The 25,305-nt window shown below is 34.3% G+C and overlaps 1 protein-coding gene across 3 annotated transcripts in view; it reads right to left on the bottom strand.

Annotated features, from left to right (window-relative positions):
• kalrna (kalirin RhoGEF kinase a) overlaps positions 1 to 25,305 on the bottom strand; it is a 211,187-nt gene that overhangs the window by 34,922 nt on the left and 150,960 nt on the right. For all 3 annotated transcript variants that reach the window (XM_051120073.1, XM_051120074.1, XM_051120075.1), the window contains exons 33-34: positions 24,490 to 24,592; positions 11,978 to 12,224 (exon numbers count right to left, since the gene is read on the bottom strand). In XM_051120073.1, the coding sequence (XP_050976030.1) occupies positions 11,978 to 12,224; positions 24,490 to 24,592 (350 nt within the window). The remainder of the gene's footprint in view (positions 1 to 11,977; positions 12,225 to 24,489; positions 24,593 to 25,305) is intronic.

Genomic DNA, 25,305 nt, shown 5'->3' with positions numbered 1-25,305 from the left:
TCTTCTGAGACAAGCCGGCTCTGAAACACACAGGCAGTCCTGACGGACGGCATTCCATTCATAGGTGAGGAGTTTCACATGCTTTACCGTGAACACACCTCACGCCTCATAACGCATTTCTGCTGACTGTACATTACAAACATTACTGACTGTAATGCTCAGGAGGAAGAAAAACAAGGGAATAATTTGATGTTCCCACATTGTCTCTCTCTTAGAGCCGTCTTCAAAGAGTCACTAAAGCTCTTCTGATGAAAAGAGGATTTGAACTAATTTGCTCTTGAAAGACCGCAGGAGTTATGACTGACAGACCAGGCTGCACATTAGCAGATCATTTTGCATAATTATATAACACAAGTGATGAGCTTAGTAACTGCTACAGAGTCAGTTAAGCTACATTTAAGAAAACAATAATACAAAAAGTACCAGCAATTATTGCTAATGAGGGAGAAACAAAAGTGACCCAAATCTTACATGACAGTATGCATAACTGTACATCAAAGTAACTTTATACAAAAATATTATAAAACCTCCACTAATGTAACACTTGATATGCACAGTTTCATCACTAAAATCTGATTAGATGAGTAGTTTAAAATCTGATCGAATGAGTCGTAAAAAGACAATATATTAGGGCTGTCAAATGATTAATCGCGATTAATCGCATACATAAAAGTTTGAGTTCGCCTAATATATGTGTGTGTACTGTGTGTAATTATTATGCATATATAAATACAAGCACATTCATGTACATATTTAAGAATTATTTACAAGTATATGTATTTATTATAATTGTATTATTATAAATATTATTATAAATTATTATATTTACTATTATTATTTTATAATTTTATATATATAAATAAAAATATTTTGTACATAAATAACATATTTCTCTTAAATATATACATTAATTTGTGTGTATTTATATATATATACACACATCATAATTATACAGTACACATGCATATATTAGGCAAACTTAAACTTTTATTTTGTATGCGATTAATCGTTTGACAGCCCTACAATATATATGCACTCCAGGTTATTATTTTTAATCAAAGCTAAAACTATTACATTTGCAAACTGAAACAAAATAAACGTTAACTGAAATAAAATTAAATGGTCACGCTTTATTTTAAGGTCCAATTCTCATTATTAACTATGACTTTTGCCACAATTAACTCCTAAGTTAGTTGTTAAATTTAGATTAGGATTGGGGAAGGATTAAGGGATCTAGCGTATGGTCATGCACAATAAGGCATTTATACATGCTTTATAAGTACTAATAATCAGCCAATATGCTAGTAATATGCATGCTAATAAGAAACTAGTTAATAATGAGAATTGTTCCCACTAAATAAATAAATAAATACATTTTATTTGTATATAAAATATAATACAAATGACAAAAATGCACAAATTGCAAAAAAGTTCAAATGAAAGTGAACACAGAAAATCTAATTTACAAAGAAAATCAAATGCAAAATAATAACAAAAAACTATAATAGTAACATCTGTGACACTAAAAATCACAATGATGCACTTATTGTGTCACACAGTTAAAATACTACACGTGACTCACTGCCCAACAAACTAATTTTCACTCACATTTCTTTTGTAATACTGTAAAGCATGCAAAGCATCCGGCCTGTGCACCATGGGCACATTTCTATATGCTGAGTAGTATGCTCTGCGATAACATCCAGTCAACTACACGTTTATATGTTAAGTGTTTCTCAACTACTTGACCATCACATGGATTTGGTTGACATGAATCTGGCAATTCAGATATGGTGCGGGTGCAAGGAACACCGTTTCCGGCTGACCATCAGCCCACTGAATCTGCACATGCATGGAGAGGCATTTACATAAAGCAAACACTGGCTCAGTCTAGTCAGCTATTTGACTTGATAACTATTTGCATTACCCAGGACAAAATTTTTAAGGCGGGATCCTTCACCAGGACACTCAGACCCAGGCGATGGGCCCCACTTTTGGCCGTGACAAGTTGTTTAGTAGCCTAAAACACATTAGAAGTGCACAAGGAGTAAATCATAAACTATCACCCATTAATGAGAATCTCGGATTACTACAAAAGACTGAACCTGTAATAAGTGCACTACATTGATGCTTTCACGCCTTGTTGTAATTACCATAATTACCAAATGACAACCCGGATATTTCACTCGAAGCATTTCACAACTTTAGACCCAGAAATACGCATTACTATGACAACACTGGTACACCACAAAAAAAACGTGTAACTTGAGTAGAACAAATCTGTATAGACAAAACCACAATATAGCAAGTGACCATAGCTAGCCAAATGCCTTTTAATAATGACTGTCTATTTAGCTTATTCAGCAGGACTTTAGACAGTTAAAATCAAAGTTAATTAAAGCACCTTTACTAATTGACTATATACATTTACTTGAAACGTTGCAAGATAATAAGCTGAAAAACCATAGAAACCAAAACATAACACCATAAACCATAGACACCAAACAACTCCAGAATAATGACTGTGGCTGATGTGAAGACATCACAACAGAGGTTGGGTTTTTAGCCCAGTCTTTTTCTGCAGGGCAGCTTCCTGGGTTAATCAGTATGGAGAGAGAGCGAAAGATAGAAAGAGCACTTTAGTCCACATTAGAGACGAGCACAGAGGTACTTCACCCTGTCATCAACACACGCTCGTGTGCAAACATCCCTCATCTACCCATGACACAAGACAGAGTAAACAACTGCGGCTCTACAGTCAATATCATTTTAAACCACAAGGCAGAGATATGAAATACATGCAAGGTAAAACAAATGATGTATCGGATTAAGAAATAAACACCCAAACATAATTATTTCAGTAACAGTCAACATGCACTGTACACTGAACAAGCAGTTCATCTAAAGCCATTTTAGAATTATCACAGTTTTTCATGAGCTCATATCATTTGAGTGACTGTATGGAATATTTGTACTGTATATATTTTTATGGTCCTACTTTATATTAGGTGGCCTTAACTACTATGTACTTACGTTCAAATTAATCATTTGATACAATGCACTTATTGTGTACATAAATGTTTTTACATTGTGCTTATATTGTAAAATATCTGCATGTAATTACATCTGTAATTAAATTCTGTAATTACATTTATAATTACACTGTAATACAGTTGAGGTCAAGAGTTTACATCCCCCTTTCAGAATCATTAAAATGTTACTTTACCAAAATAAGAGGGATCATACAAAATGCATGTTCTTGTTTATTTAGTACTGACCTGAATAAGATATTTCACATAAAAGATGTTTACATATAGTCCACAAGAGAAAATAATTATAAAAATTATAACATTATAAATATGACCCCGTTCAAAAGTTTACATACACTTGATTATTAATACTGTGTTGTTACCTGAATGATCCAGCTTTTTTTCTTTAGTGATAGTTGTTCATGAGTCCCTTGTTTGTCCTGAACAGTTAAACGGCCTGCTGTTCTTCAAAAAAATCTTTCAGGTCCCACAAATTCTTTGGTTTTTCAGCATTTTTGTGTATTTAAACCCTTTCCAACAATGACTGTATGATTTTAAGATCCATCTTTTCACATTGAGCACAACTGAGGGACTCATATGCAACTATTACAGAAGGTTCAATTGATGCTTCAGAAAGAAACATGATGCATTAAGCCGAGGGGTGAAAACTTTTTGAATTTAAAGATCAGGGTAATTTTTATTCATTTTGTCTTCTGGGAAACATGTAACTATCTTCTGAAGGGCAGTACTAAATGACAAAAATATGATATTTAGGCAAAATAAGACGTAGACATCTCCATTCTGTTCAAATGTTTTCACCTCTGGCTCGTAATGCATGTTTTTTTCCTTCTGAAGCATCAGTGAATGTTTGAACCTTCTGTAATAGTGGCAAGTCCCTCAGTTGTCCTTAGTGTGAAAAAAAATTAATCTCAAAATTATATACAGTAGTCATTGTTGGAAAGGGTTCACATACACAAAAATGCTGAAAAACCAAATAATTTGTGGGACCTGAAGGATTTTTCTGAAGAACAGCAGGCAGTTTAGCTGATCAGGACAAACAAGGGACTCATGAACAACTATCACTATAAAAAAAAATAAAAAAAAAAAAAAAAATAAAAAAAATAAATATATATATATATATATATATATATGTATATATGTATATATGTATATATGTATATATGTATATATATATGTATATATATATATATTAAAAAAATAAATCTGTGGATCATTCATACACAACACAGTATTAAGAATCAAGTGTATGTAAACTTTTGAACAGTGGCTTTTTTTTTAATAAATCCAACTATTATTCTTCTTGTGGACTATATGTAAACATCTTTTATGTGAAATATCTTGTTCAGGTCAGTACTAAATAATAACATGCATTTTGTATGATCCCTCTTATTTGGTAAAATAGCAACATTTTTAATTATTTAATTAATGTTATATAAACTTTTGACCTCAACTGTATATTTAATTACACATTAAATCCACCCATACCACCAAACAAACCTGTCCCTAAACATACTTGTATCCCACCTTAATAGCAGCAAAAGTGTTTTCTAATACAATATGAACACAATAAGTACCTTGTACTTGCTTTTTATGCAAGTAGTTAAGGGCACCTAATATAAAATGGGACCTTTTTCATTTGTCACACTGCAGGAAGTGAACTGCAAGTAGCCTAAGTTGATTAAAATGATGAATGTAATGAATAAATATACAGTACACACTAAACAAGTTCATTTTATCCCTTTAGAAAAAAAAAAAAAAAGTACCCTTTAGTATATTTTTAAGTACTCATTATCAAAATAATATACTTGAACACAAACTGAAATTAATGTTTTCAAACTCTAAGTTGTTTTTTGGAATTAAACAAAACGGTTTAAATTTACATTTAGATAAATGTATATCAAATTAGTCAAACACAAGAGTGTTTTTTTGAGCCACTTAAGTAGACTTAAATACAATGTAATTTCATAAATACTCAAAGACATAATTGTCTTTGAAATATATTTAAAGTGTACTTTTAAGTGTCAAATGTACTACGAAGCATTTATGATAAACTAAAATATACTATAATGTCATTTTATTTTAGACACTTGTATGTTATATATTTTAATTTATGTATATTTATATATTTTCAGTGAAGAAGTTGCAATTTGGTACATTTAGAATATATATTAACTTTAAATGTAAAATCAAAACAAGTGTACTTCAATACAGAAAGATATTATTAAAACAATAATTTAAAATGTACTTTAAAGTAAAAATTTTAATTTGACATTATTACAAAGTGCACTTAAGTTTGTTAAACTGTCATGAAAGCTGAAGTACACTACAGGTGCACATTCATTACAGTTGAGCACAAGGGATTAATATACTACTGGAAAACTTTAACAACCCTTTAACAAGGTGAACCAGCTTATCATACACATAAAGCCTCTGTTGTGCCACAAACTTGCACTATGTACATTAGTTCTGCACTGATCAGCTCTAGAACAGTGTCTGTGAAACCCACCTTCCACATGACAGCAGCAGCAGCATTTAGCGAAAATCCAGTCGCAGCAGGACTGCACACCCTTATCACTCCTCATGACCGTTCAGAGATGCATGTCTCAACACAGAGAGATGTTCCTAGAAGACTGCACCCGCACCAATGAGTAATTACTCTCATTCAGCCTGACTTTACCTCCAGAACAGAGAGCGAGAGAGAGAGAGAGAGGCGGAGCAACAGGACTCTCTCTCTCATGTTTCACTTTCAGACAAAGGTCTCAGTCAGTTCGCTGGATGTGATAATGTGAACCCATAACAATGTGTCCAGCTATAGTATGCTTACAGGACACCACGGGGGTCGACACTCTCTCTGACTCTTTTCTCTCTTTCTTCTCTTAAATGAGAAGCCTGTGGAAAACGAAACACACATTCCCATGCGGATAACTTGAGCTGAACTTCTCAACTGAACAAGAGAGAAAAGATTCACTGATGCCTGAAGTTCATGTCAGAATGGGTGAAGATTACATGAACTCGATACAGAATGACTCGCTGTTGCTGTTGTTTGTGCGGTAGCAGGTTAAACTGTGTTATCAGGAAATTGTCAGCTGCTTTATGACGTAATACTGCGTTGCTGGAATGACTGGAATCAACAGCACAATTAAAATGTTTAAATACACTTTCCGTACATGCCTGTTTCTAAGTAATAAACAGCACATTCAAGGTCAGAGATTTAAATAGCTGATAACTCTTCTAAACAGCCCTTATCTGCAGTAACACTAAAAAGTATTTAGACATGTGAACCACATGTGAATCATGTTGATAGTTAGTGTGATTGTCTACACCTGCGGTTCCTCGTGTGAACTTCGTACCTCCACTAAAAAACTAAAAAAAAAGTGTGTGTGATTCCAGCTGGATATAACAAATCAATCTTTGTTGTAACTATAATAAAATGGTGTTGGACCATCTATGAAAATGTGAAAGAGAAGTGTGCGTAATTGTATTGAATGTGCACTTCAAATCTTAAAAATATGTTTTAAAAAATAACTGTACTTGATAATAAAGATAATAAAGTTAATATAACAACAGTGAAAAAGAGAAATAAGAGAATGCATTCATTTTAAAAACTGCACTTTGAATATTATAAAATTAAAAGTTTCACTTTAAAGTACATCTATATGTTAATATGATAATCTATATAATATTTAAAGTATTGATGTATATTTTAGTGGTAACACTTTGCAATATGGTTTCATTAGTTAATGTTAGTTAATGTATTAACTAACATGAGCAAACAATGAACAGTACATGTATTACAGTCTTCATTAATCTTTGTTAATGTTAGTTAATGAAAATACAGTTATTCATTGTTAATGTTAATTCACAGTGCATTAACTAATGTTATCAAGTACAACTTTTGATTTTAATAATGCGTAAGTTAATGCTGAAATTAACATTTAAAATTAATAAATGCTTTAGAAGTATTGTTCATTCTTAGTTCATGTCAACTAAAGTAGTTAACTAATGAACCTTATTGTAAAGTGTTACCTTTTAAGGTTACAATAAATGCTTGTCAGTACAATTTATTCATATTTCAAAGCAATTATGAAAATGCATAAAAGGTGTACTTAAATCCTTCTTAAGAGGGTCAAAAAACTACACAAAAAATAAAGTCCCCATGGATTTTTTTGGATTTTAGTAGGAATATGTTAGCCTTAAGGTTATCTATACGCTTGTGTGCTCCAAAACAATGACAACATTTGCATTTAGAAGATCATTCAATACGGTCTCTAACTTCCACCAGTATGCATCAGCAATTGACATCATGAATGACTTCACCCTGCACCTTAGTTTCTCATCAAACTTTCTGTCCAGTCAAATGCTCTCTAAAATCTGAAGAGTCACGCCCCCTACACTATAAATAGATATGAAAAGCCATGGCTAAAATTGGTTACTTGTTCACAGAATTTGTATTTTCTGTATGGTGAAGTGCACGTGCACTTTACAGGGGATAGAGAACGATTTAGTGCAAATATGTTTTCCGTTGGGGCAATTGGAATCTGGTTTTGCGCTGTGTCACACAAATCGCCATAGCGTGCACATAGTCTGCTCCAGTTCAGAGACACGATAGCATGGGGCGGATCATATGCACAAGGTGGTGCAATCACAAAATGTATCTGTCCCATCAGAATTCTACACAGAATGCTATATTTTATAGCAATATCGATGAGGTTGTGGCTATCATATGCTGTCAAATGTGACTTTACTGAGCTCAACGGCTCTGGCTCAAGCTGTGAAATAAGCGAAACCATATTGGCCATTTACAAAAGGGGGCGGGGCTACTTTATATCGCCCTGTCTTCCTGTTTCAGTTGCAATTACATCAGCACACAGAATAACGCTGTGCGTTTCAAAGCAATTCAGTGGACCTTTATAAAGAAACTAATACATTCAGTTTGTACTTATTGTTCCACAAGGATGGTGGTTAAAGCTCAGGGCTGCTAACTAGAGTTTTGCCAGTTCAGTAAGACATGAATGTCATAAATGTCTACTTAAACGACAGCAGAATGCATTGATGAAACCCAAACCTTCTGCTGCTGACTAATGAGATGCATTACAACATAGGAAACATCATGAATCAAAGTCAGCATTGATCAACATCAGAGCACATGTGCTGGTTTGGCATGTGTCTGATTACAGCTGCATAGTCTTAGAGAATGGAATTCAGTCTTAAATGGACAGCATCATTAAAGAGAATTAAGCAGAATTTCCCGAATAACCACTTCTGACTGTAATAGTTGTATATGTTGCAGAGCAGCATGGACACTGTTTTCATTTCCATATTGAGGTGTCTTGCTACTGTAGGTGTTCAACGTTAGGCCCTTTTTGCATTCTGCAGCGGAATATTTATGGTAATGAAACACCGTATACCAGCACAACAGACAGGAGGAGTTATGCAAATCAGGCAGACTCTAAAATAAACCCAATACTAAAGGCACAATACAAGCAGATCTCTCCCACACTTACGTCTGTACGCCAACACAACCTTTCGAACAGTTTCCAAGCTAACAGACAATGTTCCCAGAAGTTTGGCTAATGTTCTGTAAGGTTCTTAAAGTTATGAACACGTTTTCAAAGTTATCTGGTCTTTAATAACATCCTCAAAACATTAGCACAAAAACGTTATTTACAGTATACATTGTTCATGGAACTGTTTTGAACTACTTTCAGAATGTTCAAAGAATATTCAACTTTATATTCCTATAAGGTTTGCAAAATTATAAAAAAAATGAACATTCCTTTATTGTTTTCTGTAACATTACCATAAACAAGAAAAAACATTTTCGACCTTGTTAGAACATTCAAAAGTAATATTTTAATTAGTTGTATTAATGTTTATTAAAGTTTTACTTAATGGGAAGGTTAGCAAAATCTTATATTTTTGTTGGCTTGGTTGCTCCATATAAATTATTTGGCTGATAATTCATGAATTCTTCTCCATCTTGAGGCTGCAGGCAGCTATATATGACACTGACATTTCCACTTCAGCAAATGAATCATATGAGTTACTGTAAATAAAGGATGACCGTAAAGTTGCATCTAACTTGAAGTAAATGGAATGTTCCACATTCCACAGAAAACTTTCCTTACTTCCCATCTTTAGGGCATTCCAGTGTGAGTAATAGTAATGGTGAGTAATAATACAACACTTTGCATTACTCCTTTAATGAACACAAGGGAAACAATCTAAAGGAATGTTCATCTGCAGTCAATAAGCAAACAGACTATTTATATCCTTTCATGTTTCTGCTATTACGGTGCATGATTCACAAGTGCAAAAAATCCAATCAAGTCCTGCCTTACATTGTTGGTCCATAATACCAGATTATAAAAGTTTTATCAATTCCATTTGTTCATTTTGACTTTAAACAAACCTTCACTGCTGTATCCTGTGAGCTGAAGATCATGCTGATGCTTATACTGTAAGATCACAGCACTGTTTGGGGTAAACAGCCTCAAAGCATCTGTGCGTCAACATCTCTCTTCTAGCAAAAGGACATAGAGACACCACTCCTGCCACTGAAAATAAACAGCAAGTGTACCCAGCATCATGTGTTTACTGAGGCCATCAGGACATCATGCCATTAGCGCACTGAGACAAACATGCTTATGCTGTGGATAACATCAAGAGCGCTTTGGGAGTCATTTTAATTTCTATCTGATACCAGAGTTAGAGTAAAAATGCCACACTGGAGTTATGGTGCCCTCTAGGGGACAAAAGTTGTTGTGTCAATATGGTCACTGTGTACTATGGTAGAAAAATGCACAACGTACATGTACAAACACTTTGGACAGGCTACTGACTGGACTGTTGCCCAATAAAGTACTGTAACATGTAACAAGGTTCAGAATGGCTACTTCTACCTTAGAACTCTACCAGTCAAAGGTTTGGACACACTTGACTTAATTTTTTGTATTTTATAACTGTAAAAATACAAATTTGATCTAAAACTTTATGCTAGCATACTGCAGACTGCACTGAACATTCTATCCCATAATGCAAAGCACTCAATAAATAAAACAGAAGTAATATCAAGAAGTTATTTCCAAAAATCGAATGCAAAGTCATTTATGAGATGAAAATTTTCCTTCATATCTTTCAAACGTTTGGGGCCAGTAAGATATATTTTTTTAAAGAAATTAATACTTTTATTTAGCAAAGACACACTGAATTAATCAAAAGTGACAAAGGCGACATTCACAATGGTACAAAAGATTTCTATAACACGAAACACTACAGGTAAATAGGGTAAACAAAAATAACTAATAGTTATCGCCTTACTTACCCAGTTGATTATCAATTACATTGATAATTGCAAACATTTTCTGCATTACAAGGTTTTTAAAATGTTAGGTTTAAATATGCAAATGATGCATTATTTAATTAAAGGAACCGTATGTAAGAAATTTATTTCAGTTAATCATAAAATGGCCCTGACATGTCACTAGACATTAAGAAATCATGTTCATTTCAAATACTTATATCACTGACAACAGTGGTCCGGCCAGGATATTGTCATTTAAAAGTGAAAGTTGCAGCCCTCAACTGATGTTGATGTTGTCATGTTGTGTTTTGGTCTGAGGCGCCACCCTCCAGCTACTGTGTAACCAAATAAATATGAAAACTTCCACTATCACATTAGATAAAGTCAACAGGCTTTTTAAAATCCTAAATATTTTTAAAACAGGCACTTTTGCATTTTGTTTTTAAACTCTTCAGCCATAGTCTCATGGTCTCACCTCTCTCTTCTTGTCAGTCAGCTCGACTCTTCAAGTGATAAATGAAATCTGATCTGTGATGCGAGTGTCATTCGGTTTTATTTGTATTGACTGTTCTCTAAAAAAAATAAATAAATAAAAACGACTTTTTATCTTTTTCAGGTGACTGACAGATGAAGCAGCACACACTGCCATCTACCGTGTATTGTTTAATGAGTATTGAGCGACCTAAGCCATGTAGCACAGAAATTACACTTTTGCTTCACTTTACAATTAAACACATGAGGAAACAATCCCTCACGAAAATTAATGCCATGATTATATTAATTTAAGAATTGTTGCTCTGATTTAAGACCTCTTCAAAACCTTTTCAGAAGTGTTTTAAGACTTTTTAAGACTTTTTTAAGACCCACGGAAACCCTGCTTTTGGCTCAGTGTAGAAGAAAAAGCTAATTTTGGGAAAACGGCCTTTAAAAATATGTATTGTAATTGAAATAAGAGCTATAAAAGAAACACTTAACAGTGTATTTTGAATGTTTTCTTTCCAATAGTCTAAAAAAAAAAAAAACACTTAAAAAAAAAAAAAAAAAAAAAAAAAAAAAAAACCAAAACCCCAAAAATCTCAAACTTGACAGGTGCATTAAAAGACAGTGTTTTTGCCTGCAGTGTCTCCCCTCCAAAGAAATGCTGTTCTTTTGAAATTTGAGGCAAAAAGTACCACTGTTTTCACAAAATATGACGCTAACCCTAACACTGATAAAAATAATAAATGTTTTTTGAACAGCAAATCAGCATATTAGAATGATTTCAGAAGGATCATGTGACAGACTGGAGTAATGATGCTGAAAATTCAGCTTTGCATCACAGGAATAAATTACATTTTACAATATATTGACATAGAAAACAGTTCATTTAAATTATAATAATATTTCATATTATTACTATTTTTACTGTATTTTCTATTTAAATAAATGTAGCCTTGGTGAGCAGAAGAGACTTTTTTTTATAATTATCTTACTGACCCCAAACTTTTGAACAGTACTGTATAATACTCAAAGCAAAGAAAAATGCTAATGAATGTTTATGTACATAAATCATATGTTTAGCATCTACTAATCACAAGAGCAGAACAGGGAATCTTTTTGTCGATTGAGAAAAGCCCACTCTTACCTTTGCCTGCTGGGAAAAAGCAGTCCATCTCCACACTGCTGCGAGAGTGAGAGATACAGAGAGCACTGCTGGGCACCAGTCCCTCCTGTGGAGGGGTCTTGTCTGTGGTCCGTACCAGACACCATCCCGGCCGGTCGCTGGGCCGCTCCAACAGCTCCACCGTCTGACCGGTCTGGATGCTGAGCTCAGAAGCGCCGCTCGCCGTGAAGTCCTGCAGGACCACCGTCAGCTCACACCCTCCAGAGAGCTGGAGAACAAAACAGAGAAACAGAATGATTTCTTTTAATGTTAATTGATCTTTTTTCACATTTTATTTAAAGACAAACTGATAGAATAGATGTACAAATTCAAAAGTGTAAAAAAACAAAAAAAAAACAAAGTAAAAATTGTGTTTACTACACTCAGAAGTGAAAAAAGATACACAGGCAGAAAAACAGAGATCGAGAATGAGAGATACGAAGGAGGACGTCTTCATCTGTTACAGAAGGGACTCTTCACAAACAGGAAACTGATTCCTGATCAGATGTGGCATGTCAGTAATGACAGAAACAGTGAACAGTGTGCGTGATAGTGTAAGGGGACATTATGGCTGCTGGCTACACTAGTGAACATGAACTCTGCTCAGAGTCTACATCTGTTATCAGTTTTACAGCTTCTCAAGCTCTCAAATATTAACAGCAAAAAGACTGAAAACATGGCTACATGTACATCTATGTTTTTGGTAAGCCCATGTGTCCCATTGTAATTGGTGTTTAACAGGGTTGTCAAAAGTCAGCTGTAAAGGTATCACATATAAGGTCAGAGGTGTGACTAGGAACTGCTTATTGGGCTTTGAGTAAATGTTTTGACAAAACCTTCCTTTTTTCTTTGCTGAGACTCTTTCTTTCTTTCTAAATGCAAATAATTAAAAAATCAAGTTAAGAATTAGCCTATACTTTTCTCAAATGTCACCAATGTCTACCATAAGCATATTAAAAAGGACTGAAAAACATGGGCTAACTCAGCTGGGTCACAGTGTATTTTTGTAGAAATAAATAAATAAACATGCTGTAAACACACACAAATGCACATTATAACAACTGTGTAGTCATAAGCAGTCACACCCCTAATAAACAATATACAGTACATGCATATTTGTGTTTCATCACAGTGAGAAAAAAACAGGCCCTCCCAAACTAATGAAAGACAGATAAACAGAGGAAATGAAAAGAGAAAGTGCTGGTTATGCAGGTCAAATCTCTGTCAGAATTATTCAACATCAGAGGATCATCTGCTCAGAAAACAGGTGGAGTTCATCACATACATTAACACACAGACATCTGCTGGACGACCTGACAAACCAGAACACAGTCACACACCAAACCATATGCACTTGAACTTTTTCTGAAGAAAACATGAATGGTTCAATAAGCTGCAAACATGCCTAATAATAAAACATTATTAAAGGATTCTCTGCTCAAAGACTCAGATGGATGGAGGCACAAACAGGTGTTAATCACATGCATTAAGACTCACACATCTGCTGAATGATTCAGCAAATCAAGAAGAGCTCTTTAATAACCAAAAAACAGACAAGTAACTGACAAGTAACCTGCACTCCAAAAAAAAAAAAAAAAAAAAAAAAAAAAAAAAAAAAAAGGTCAGTACCATCAAACACAAACTCCTCCAATCTCACCGAGATGTGGCATGCGGCCATTTGATACATATCTGCATTTCCTGTATATGTGCCTGTTTCCTCCATCTACCAGGGAAAGCTTCTGAGACGCATGCCTTAACAGCAGAAGCAATCAAAGCTCATTTTCAAATAAACTAGTGAACATTGTCCTACTGGGAACTACAGCTCCGCACCCACATGTACTCGACTATCAGTCTTAGTTTGATCGCTGCACACAGACAGAAACATATCTTTAGATTTAGAGAAGACCAACAGATAAAAAGATGAAAATGTGTTTATTTAATGCATTTTTTTAAAGACAGCCATAAGAAAGAAGCAGAAGAAAAGCCCAAATGGGAGTCAAAATAAAAAAAAGTGGACTCATTTAGATTTTCAGTAGTTTATGGAAGTAAAATTGGTCACTAAAGTGGTTTCATCTTGATTTTATTATCTTTTAACTGTTTTCTATTCAAACATCTCCTGGTTTTTGTATTCAGATTTGCCAGCATACTCACAAGATCTCAGTATGAACAGAGTCACCATCAGCTGTCATTTGTGTCTATTTTTATTTCTATTGAAGAATTTTAGGAGAAACATATGAGACAAAGTTAAACTAAACTGAATTGAGAACTCCATTAGGTCTCAGGAGCATAACCCCCCCTTTAAAAGTTTGGGAACCCTTGGTTCTTAATACTGTGTGTGGTTACCTGGACGATCTACTGTTTTTTTGTTTAGTTATAGTTGTTCATGAGTCCCTTGTTTGTTCTGAACGGTTAAACTGAGCACTGTTCTTCAGAAAAATCCTCCAGGTCCTGCAAATTTTTGTTTTCCAGCATCTTTTGCATATTTGAACCCTTTCCAGCAGTGACTGTATGATTTTGAGATCCATCTTTCACACTGAGGACAATTGAGGGACTCAAACACAACTATTAAAAAAAGGTTCAAACATTTACTGATGCTCCAGAAAGAAACAGGATGCATTAAGAGTCAGGGGGTAAAAATTTTTGAACAGGATGAAGACGTCCAAATTTTTCTTATTTTGTTTAAATATATATATTTTCCCATTTAGTACTGCCCTTCAGAAGCAACAGAAGACACTTGCATGTTTACTGGAAAACAAATTAAGTACAATTTACCTTTCTCTTCAAAATCAAAAACGTTTTCACCCCCAGCTCTTAATGCATTGTTTTTCCTTCTTAAGCATCAGTAAATGTTTGAACCTTTTTTAACAGTTGTGTCCTTCAGTTGTCCTCAGTGTGAAAGATGGATCTCAAAATCATACAGTCACTGCTGGAAAGGGTTCAAATATGCAAAAGATGCTGGAAAACTGAAGAATCTGCAGGACCTGGAGGATTTTTCTGAAGAACAGTGCTCAGTTTTACTGTTCAAAACAAACAAGGGACTCAGAAAAAAAAAAAAAAAAGTGTTAATATATGTAAACATCTTTTATGAAAAATATCTTACTCAGGACTGTACTAAATTTAAAAAAAAAAAAAAAAAAAAAAAAAATTTTTGTTTGATCTCTTTTATTTTGTTAAAATTATTCACATTTTCAGTTTCTGCAAGGGGTTCTCAAACTTGCATAACACTGTACATTTAAAATTAAATGAACATGAGCATTGTTGTATGGGCAACCAGCTAAAATATACTAATTATATAACATTTTATTTCAGTTTGTTTAAAGATTGATTTTTTTATGGCTATGACTACATGATCAGAAATGAGTCCAAATCAAAACAAGTATTTTTTTCTGGACTGACCAACTGAAATTAATTTATTTACATGATATGCAATGGCTGATAAGACTCTAAATCACATTCAGCAAACTGATTAGAAGTGCCGCTTTCTTACAAGTCCCTGTTTCACTGTATGAACTATGAGCCAAATTGTTACAGGTAAATAATTATACAGCCATTATAAGGAAACTCTCAATGAATGCACTGTGAGACTGTGCTGGTTATGTAATGACGAACCCCTGTCACATGTAATAGAGTCGCACGGTCACAGGCAGAACAGGCAAGGTTCTGCCCCTTATGTACATAATATATACCATATGAATGACTTATAAGAGAAACATGAAATATTTAGTTTGACAGTACTGTGGAAATTCAAAGTAATATTGCGAAGAAGAAATTCTAATTAAATAAAGTCGTTAAGTTAGTAATTTTATTCATGGTAATAAAATTTATTTTATTTTTTTCCAAAAGTGTCATTTTAACAAACATATCAAACAATAAATCATGAAAATCTGTGAAAATCCCATTACTGCATTACGTTCATGTGATAACGTTGTGATTACTTTCTTAGGACACCTGTGTCCACAATAACCCAGTCAGGTCCACACACTTTCACAAGACAAAATGTACAAATTACAAACTAGGACATGATGTCATGCTGACATCACAAGGCACCATGCGGACTGAGAATGGAGAGAGCAGGTGCTGTTTAATCCAACTCCAGCTGATATTACTCAACACCACACCATCAGCCGCACAAACCACACAAACACTGACAGAAGAGTCCAAACACAGCACAAAGCCAACGCTTAGATCCAAACCAGCAGAAAGAAGTGCAAAACGAGTAAGTGAGTAAATGCCCAAAACTTTCCCAGATGACAGTTCTCAGAGTCACAGCAGGTCATTGGTCAATGTTTAATTAGAGTTCATTTCCATCCAGACTGTGTGAAGATTACAGAACTAGACACCAGAATGAGTCTGTGCAATATAATCCATATACTGTATACTGCAGTGATCCTAATCACACTGTTAGATTATTAATTCAAAAAGCATTTTAACCTAGCAGGGATGTACTTCGAAGACTTAAATAAAGACAAAAATAAAATACTGTACCTATTTATAACTTATTTATACTCAACGGATGTTAATAGATTAAAGGAAAACGTCAACCTGAACAATGAGAGACAAATGGAGCCCTTTGATTTCCGTGATGCAGAAAACGTGGACGGAATCACGGAATCCAGACTAAAAAAATGTAATCAACTGTATAATGTGGAATGTCACGGCATTTGTCAAATTTTGGGTGAACTTATCAAAAGTAAGTCAGTACCGTTTCTTTTGATCATTATATCATATACAAACAGAAACTAAAGGTCTTCACAGCAACCCGTCAAAATAAAAGTTTGGTTTAACTTGAAGAAACTGTGACAGAAATATATTACTCAATGTAATGATAGTACTGCTACCACTAATAAAATGATTATGATTATGAAGGAATATTTAGGAGAAAATTTATTTACCAGAATTAATTTACTAGAAAATGTAAATACACAACATAGTCTTTCTGGGAAAAAAATATATAAATAACATAATATATATTTTTATGTTTAATAAATATTTATATTATTAAAATCAATTAATTAGGGATGCTTTTGATTATTAAAATTGAATGAAAATGGAATCCAGAAAATTTATGGAAAACACAGATTTGGTAATAAGAAAACTGTATTTTAAATAAATAAATAAACAAACGTACTTCATAGGGCCTTAAAAATGTAACTTTTGTTAAACATTTAATAAATTGCTGTTAAATTATATACATTTCATGATTTCAATTAATTAGACATTACTGTCTTTCTGATAAATATTTTTAATTTAACCATTAAAACAGAGACTAGAGAGGAAAAAAAAAAAAAAAAAAAAAAAAAAAAAACGAAATCCAGAAAAATGAAAATGAAAAAATAAATAAAATAAAATAAAACAAAATAAAAGGGGCTTTTTCAAAAGGTACACCTTTGGGCCTAAAGGGTCCATACTGGTACCTTGAAGGTACATATTAGTACCTAAGGTGTACACATTAGTGCTTAAAAAGTACAAAAGTGTACCTTTTAAAAAGGTACCACCCCAGTGACAACTTCTGTACCTTTTCTTCCTGAGAGTGTAGTTAAGCACTTGACTTTACAAACACTTTAGGCAGGGAGTTTTTTTTTTTTTTTTTTTAGATATATATGATTGAGGATCTAGTTTTGGTCAGTGTTCGGCAGATGTGTTCAGTCTGCTTCACTCTCGCACCATCTGCTTGGCAGAGTGTCAGGTCGCCGTAGTGATCGAGAGGAAAGGCGAGTTGCTAGGTAATTTGGGGTCTCAGAAGGAGAGTATCACTCGTCAGAAAGGACATCAACGTCACATGTGCTTGATGTGAAAGGTCTCACAGATTGCAGGGCTTTATCATGGAGATCTAAGGATTCTCTAAGCAGTATCAAGAGCCTGTGCATTTTCACGCTGAGGATTGCAGGCAGACGTGCCGCTTCCACACATACAGGTGCCAAACAGACAATAAAGCAGATACAAAGGACAATTATCTGAACTGTCTAAACACTGCTTTCCATCCAGTTTAATCTCTGTTTACAATATCACAATTGCAAATGATTACTTGCGAAGCTACACAAATATCAGACACAATGACATCTAGAACTTATAAACAGAAGATATCCACGTCACATAATCCATTTTTTGTTATTAGACATGTGAAAAACAATTATATTCCATACAGCAAATAAATAAATAAATAAATAAATAATCTGGCCACAATATATTTTAAATATATGTTTTAAACAGTGAAGCTCAATGAAATATATTTTTAAAACTAATATATTTTCTTTCAGTTTTCATATACCAAAATATATTTCAAAATATATTTCAAGGCAAGAAAATACATTTCCAGTCTTACAGTAACTCTAACATTTAGGCTAGATGTACAAATGTGGATGGTGAGATCAAAGCTATTATTTTAAAATTATTGTAATTGTAAAGTAAAGTATGTATCTTGCTGATTTGTATTCAAATGTGTTATAAGTTCAGTCGTGTTATAGACAACAAATAAACTTAGTTAAATATATGAAGAACAAAATATATTTTCAAAATACATCTTAGGAAATGTCCAAAAAAAAAAACAATAAATAAATTAAAAAACAAAGTCAAAAATATTGGTATATATTGGTATAAAAAAATCCATAAATATATTTTGAAACCGATTTTAACAAATAAAGATTTTTTGCCCAATTATTTTGCTATATATTTAAAACACATGAGTACACATATTTGAATGCATTGAACGCAATTAATATTTCAAAGCTACGGCTCAGATTTTTAGCTGAGATTTGCTTAAATCTGTTTTTTTTTTATTACAGTATATGTGTGTATTTATATATACATAATTAATAGGGGTGTAACGATACACGTATTTGTATTGAACCATTCGGTACGAGGCTTTAGGTTTAGTATGTTGGAACAATCCTATTACATTTGGAAAATAATAGAGCTTAAAGTGTGTAAAATATATATTGTTCTCAGTGCAACTGTGCTCAACAAGGCAAGTTTCAGAGTTTTTCCCTTTTCCTCACTTTTATTTGCTTTTAAATGTCTTGAATATCCCATGCACATTTTACTTTTCACATTTTACTTTCACTTACTTTCAAGAATAATTCATGACGTTAGTTAAAAATTTCTCTGCCATTTTTTTTTTTCCTGTACTGAAAACGTAGCATGACACCACTGTGTTGTATCGAACCGAACCATGAATTTTGTGAGCAGTTACACCCCTAATAACATATGTAAACACAAACTTGCATGCGATTAATTACGATTAAACATGATTAATTGTTTGACAGCCCTACTTACTGTCTACTTTTTTTCTTTCTTTGGAAAAGATCATCAGGAACATTTTTCAAAACATCTCCTTTTGTGTTCTCCAGAAATAAGAAAGCCAAATTATTTCAAATTCAAAATGCTTGGATAGACATAAGGGAGAGTAAATAACACAGTTTTCATTTCTAGGTGAACTATCGCTAAATATGATAGTAATAAAGAGGGTGTGTTTGGAAAATTATGTCAGTATGAGTCAACTTTGTTAATAATCCACTTCCTGGCATTGACATCAGCCTCACTGTAACATGTAAATGTCCTAATGGAATGCTGTAGTACTGACTGACACATACATATATGTACACAATATAAAAACTAACATCTGAGGGACAGCTGTTGTGCTTCAATAAAACTCTACTCACATACTGCATTTTAAATTAATACAACTTATAACATGGAAAATAACACCTAGTTTCAAAGCACAGCACTCACAAAAAAAATACCTCTCCACACCTTCAACAAGCATGATCACAGACAACCGGCTCACACACTCTGTCAATAAAGCCCTGATATCCCTCTGTCTCTCTCTTTCTCTTTCTCTCTCTAACACACACACAGAGATCATTACACTACACTTGGCTTATAGACTCAAGAAAGAAATAGAAACAATCAGATAAAGCTCACTTACACGACTGCTCTCTTTGAAAAGTTTAAAACTCATCCACTTTGACATGACGACTTATCTGTCCTCCTTCCACGACTATATCTGTCCTTGCTTTCTCTCTTCTCCCTCCCACCCTCTGTCTCCCTTTCTGAAGCGTCTCTGATTGGTTGAATTCAGTGTTCAGGAGCGGTTAAAGGCTCAGTAATGTTGCTCGACTCATTGGTGAACACCTTTTGCTGTGTTTTAAGTGTCCGGATTTGTCTTTAAATAAATAAATAAATAAATAAATAAATAAATAAATAAATAAATAAATAAGAACATAAATTAAATGTTCTAATTCTATTAAATGTCTTGAAGTTCACAAACTATCAAATGCTATTTTACGTTTGTGCTTTTGGAAATGGATCTTTACTACAACTGTGCTTATTACATCACATTTAAGGGTCATTTTAATTACAAAGTTTGTGCTTTCTGCAATTACTGTAAGTGTCATTGTTTAGTTGATTTTTGGATTTTGCTGATTTTTCAAATCAGGTGAACTTTAACCCATGTGATACACCATTGTGAAGCAACTTTCAGGAACATTTAGAATTGCTTGCAAAACAATCCTGCTCCATGTTGAGGTCCTGCCATACAGTACATACTGTACAAACTAATCTGACATGAACAGTTAGTATGTGAACACCTTAAATCCGATAGCACATGGTTTCAATCGCAATGTAAGAATGATTGTGTGACTCTTGCTGTTGCGAGTGATTTAAATCAAAGACATATGGACCATCTACTAAGAAAACATCTGTCACAACTCACATTTGCTTTAAAAATTATTCCATAACCACAGGGGAAAACTGCACATTAAAAAAAAAAATAAAATAAATACAGTTTTATCTTGAAGATGAATTCAGCAAGAAATGTCTAATGTGGTATGATGGTCTTGTGACATGCGTTCAGCACTGAGCTGTACAGATAAAAGCATCATTATGCAGTATGATGAATGTGATTTCCGCAGCGTACAGTAATAAACAGACCCTGAGCTGTTGTGTGTGAATGAAGGAAACTCTTATTCCAGAGAGACACACCACACACACACACATTGTGTCCTGAGCTCACATCAGCCTGAAAACAACAGAGTACTGACTTCCGCTTAGTACTGCACTAGGACGTTCAGGAGACCTGTGTGGAAACAGTCATTATTCACTTTTAAAAGATAAACCTGTGTGATAGCAGCATGCACATGTTACATTACAGCATATAAACACTTTGAACATCTTCAATATCTAGACAAAATAATTTATTATGAGCCCTTAACTACAAGACCAACAGACATATTAAAGAGGCGGTTACACTGCACTTTTTGTTCCATTAACTTCCTTTCGTATGCATGCAAATGCATCAGACCGGAAACGTGAGCATATGTGGAAAGTTTCAAAAGCTTAAGCTTGGTGAACTCTGACCTGTGAATTCATATCAGGTGAAACCGTGTGGCCAACAGCAGACTGATACATCACAGCATGACCTTGTAGCTGAATTAAAAGAACATAAATTTAAAACTGTAGCGCCGTAGGGAAGTAGAGTAGATTGTATGTTTTTGAATTTTTTAATTTAAGTGTTTAAGAAGACGCTGCAGAGCATGACGTCACATCATGATCGTTGCAGTGTCTGAGAGAATTTCGCATGCTCAAGTCTAGTGTGACCGTGGCTTAACCCTTGTTGAGAAACGACAAACAGGCAGAAACAGACTCAGTGTATCAGTGCTCACACAGGTCAAAACTTAATTTTCTAATTTACCACTGGGTCTAGTCAGTGGGTTGAATAACTGAATGCCTAAATAGCTTGGTTTTAAGGACGGCCTGTATAATTAGGCAAGTTTAGGGTCATTATCAACAGACACCAATTTGATGTCATATATGGATGCCAACCAAAGCCTTTCAGTTAACAGATATAGAAGACATTTATTACAAAAAGTATTTCAGACCTCTTAGGCTGATGAAATAAATAAATAAATAAATAAATAAATACAAAAATAAAAAAGGTCACACTTTGTCTGTTTGTGGTCATTTTTTAAATCTTATTTACCCCTTCAAAGTTGCTAAATAATTGTGCTTGGCCATTTTTTGAGCCTGACAATTGAGCCTTTTTTGTAACAGTTTATATATATATATATATATATATATATATATTGCTCTCTCCCTTCTCCTATGAATGCTCTGTTGATATCTTGGTTTTGTGAAGCCCCTCCCTCAGAAATACGCAATGGGCTCAGATTGGTTAGCTGGCCCAGTGTGTTGTGATTCACCAAATTTCTTACCTCAGTGGCATGTGCTCCGGTTGTATTGTAAACAATGGCATCAACAATATTGCTTATCAATTTGAGCTCGAATGAGACTCAGAGAATATTAGAGAAAAGAGGATCGCGCATAACCTGTGCAAGCACCGCTCTTACAGGACCCTCGGACCAAAAGGGCACTTTAGCGTTGGAGTTAAAGCAAGGACTCGAGAGAGAGATGCAGAGCAGAGTGTGTGCAGAGCAGGGGGGGACGCAAGGAACAGGACTGAGAACTGCTGCTTTAGAACATTGATTTTTAAAACTTGTGAATCCATTAGAATCGTTAGAAGACAGAATCGCGATTCATATATGAATAGATTTTTTCATGCACCCCTAGTTTTGACAGCATGGCAACAACTCTTCCTCTTCTAAAGCAGCACAACATGGCCTCGCCCCCTTTGTTGCATGATCCCAGGGGCGGGGTTTATGTCAATTTCAGGGTTTGTGATGTTACCAACCTGGGAAGTAGCTTGTTGGACAATATCTCAATTTGCAGCATTGTACCTTTGCAGATATTGTTTATGCTCAAACAGCAACATTACACACTAACTAAAGTGAAATAACAATCAACCACCCATTTAATAAAAGAATACTAATTTCCAATCATGTGTTGCACCACATTGCTCTCATCTGGTTTAAAACAACAATAACAACAACAACATCTTCATTCACAGCTGGCAAAGGGGCATGTCTGACTTTGACATGTATATATTGCCATTATTATGTCATCAAAATGAAAATTATTTTTGCTGGTCTTCAATGATAATGTCAAGTTACTTTAATGTATTTGCACCAAAAAATGATAAGGATTTATGCTGATATCATCCAAAACCAGTTTGCCAGGGGTGTTTCCAAACTTTTGGAGGGCAGTGTACATTATTAACCACAATTATATTAATCGTCAACTAGTTTGTTTGCATTATTATTACTGTTGTTTTTATTTTTAAAATAATTTTAAAGCATAATTTTTGCAGTAAAGCAAAAAGACTCCCATTCATTTCACTCTCTCTGATTGTGCACAGTATGTGTGTGCATCTTTTACACCCTGGATGTTTCATAGTCTTTCTCCTTTATTTCTCTGTGTGTTTGTTCAACAATGACAAATTTTTGTGGATGACAAAAAAAGAGAGCGTTTAAGGGGATGATAGAGTTTAGTATGCTTTAGATGTAAGACTAGTTTTAAAAAAATCTAGATAAACTAATTTGTCAACGACAATAAACAACCAGTTGGTTTCTGGATGATTATTCAAGTAGTCAGCCATCATGATCCACCCCAAAACAATTTACTGCGTTCAGAGACTCCACTGTCTCATTATAAACTCAATCTATGTCACACATACACCATTAAAGCATAAATATGTTCAGCTGCTTCCTCTTTTACAAAACAACACAAAAATGCAGAAAACTGTCAACATTTAGTTGTGTAAAATTCAATCAGAGCAGAGTAAGTGCATTACACAGAGTATTTTAAGATCCTACCAAGATCTTCTGCCCTCAGAGGAAACTGGTGAGGAAATGATACTCCTCCAAACAGAGTCAAGAGTTGGTAACACACGTTCTCCTCTGAGCAAAAGCAAGTCACAGCGATGCGGTCATCTCCAAAACAAATAAACCTCACAACACAAACATGCACAACTCATAAAACACAACAAGCTATTGTGAAACTGCTTAAAACACCAGCACAAACACGTGCTGTTGGAAGGACATGTGTTCAGTGCGCCTTACTTTGATTTGATAGGGTGTCTCATAGCTCCTGTGAGGGCTGAATCCAGCACACAGTTTGAAGAGACTTTTCATGATTAAACATAACTGTCTAACACATCTGTTGTGCTCATCATCTGTGCTGGAGCATGACAGCCCCTACTCCATTACTAAAGCAGGAAACCCTGTGTGACATACACCTGTCAATCACTGATCACATGACCGTTCAGAGGGTGGAGTCTGAGTTGGGGGTCTGATTTTTAGTAGTGCGCTAGTCTTACTCTTTTTATATCTTACTATGGCAAAAAAAAAGAATAGTGTACGGTTCTAAATTTAGTTTGGAACTTATTTTAAAATTTAGTTGCAAATATGTCTATAAAGAATATCTAAATGACTCAAAGTTTGGCTAGTTATCACCTGATGGTAATTGTTTTCCATATGTGCCGCCTTTGATTCCACAGCTCAGTAAATTCACTAATGAAGGCTTTTATTGAGTAAGTGCAACTGAGGTAAGTGTAGCAGAGAGAACAGCTCCAGAGGTCAGAGGTCAGATCTGTGTGTTTGTACCTTGTCACTGTCTACAGTGTTCTGAGAGGTTCTGGATGCGATTGAGATGGTGTCTGGCTGACTGCTGCCATCTCCCTGACTGTCAGCATCCTCACCAGCCTCCCTGCAAACAAACACACAAATCAAAGTCTCAATTAGGGATGTGCCTGAAGCGAAAAACTTTATTCAGCACAACAACATCAAAACAAATTACATCAGTAACAAATAATAATGTTCATTAGACACAGTTACTTCGTTTTCTTGCTGGAAAAAGGTAAGTCAGGTGACATAGCATCACAGTATTTTAGATAAACAACACAAAAAAGTGGATGTGTGAAGTGAATGAGCGTAAACTCTATGAATCAACACAATCTCATTTCATTCACAACTTCATATGAATATGTAAGATCTCATTCGTACCTTTTTGCATTAATGGCTTACACCCCACTGGTTATTATATTTAGGAGTGGATCTTCATGCATTTTTCTAAAAATCATATGTTTTTTTACAAATCATATAGAAATTAATCCGATAAGAAATAACCCGATTTTGTTATCTGTCACAAGCTTAAATGTGATTTTATACAACAGTTCAGTAAATAAGAAGTTGATACTGTGTTATATTTTAAACACAGTATTATGTTTTTGCTCAATTTTGCAGAGAACATATTACTTTGAAGCCTTATCAGAATTGTTGTGCACAGCGGTATTTAGTTTCTGAATGAATTCGTGTTTTGAACAAATCACGTGAACCAATGATTCAAAGGCCTATTCATAAAGAGAGTCATTTACTTCATTCCTGAATGAATCAGCCATTTGAACGAATCGAATATAGCTG

This window comes from Labeo rohita, chromosome 9 (assembly GCF_022985175.1).
Source record: "Labeo rohita strain BAU-BD-2019 chromosome 9, IGBB_LRoh.1.0, whole genome shotgun sequence".
NCBI lineage: Eukaryota > Metazoa > Chordata > Actinopteri > Cypriniformes > Cyprinidae > Labeo > Labeo rohita.
The sequence above is the reverse complement of the archived record's forward strand: the minus strand, read 5'-3'. Positions and strand labels throughout refer to the sequence as shown.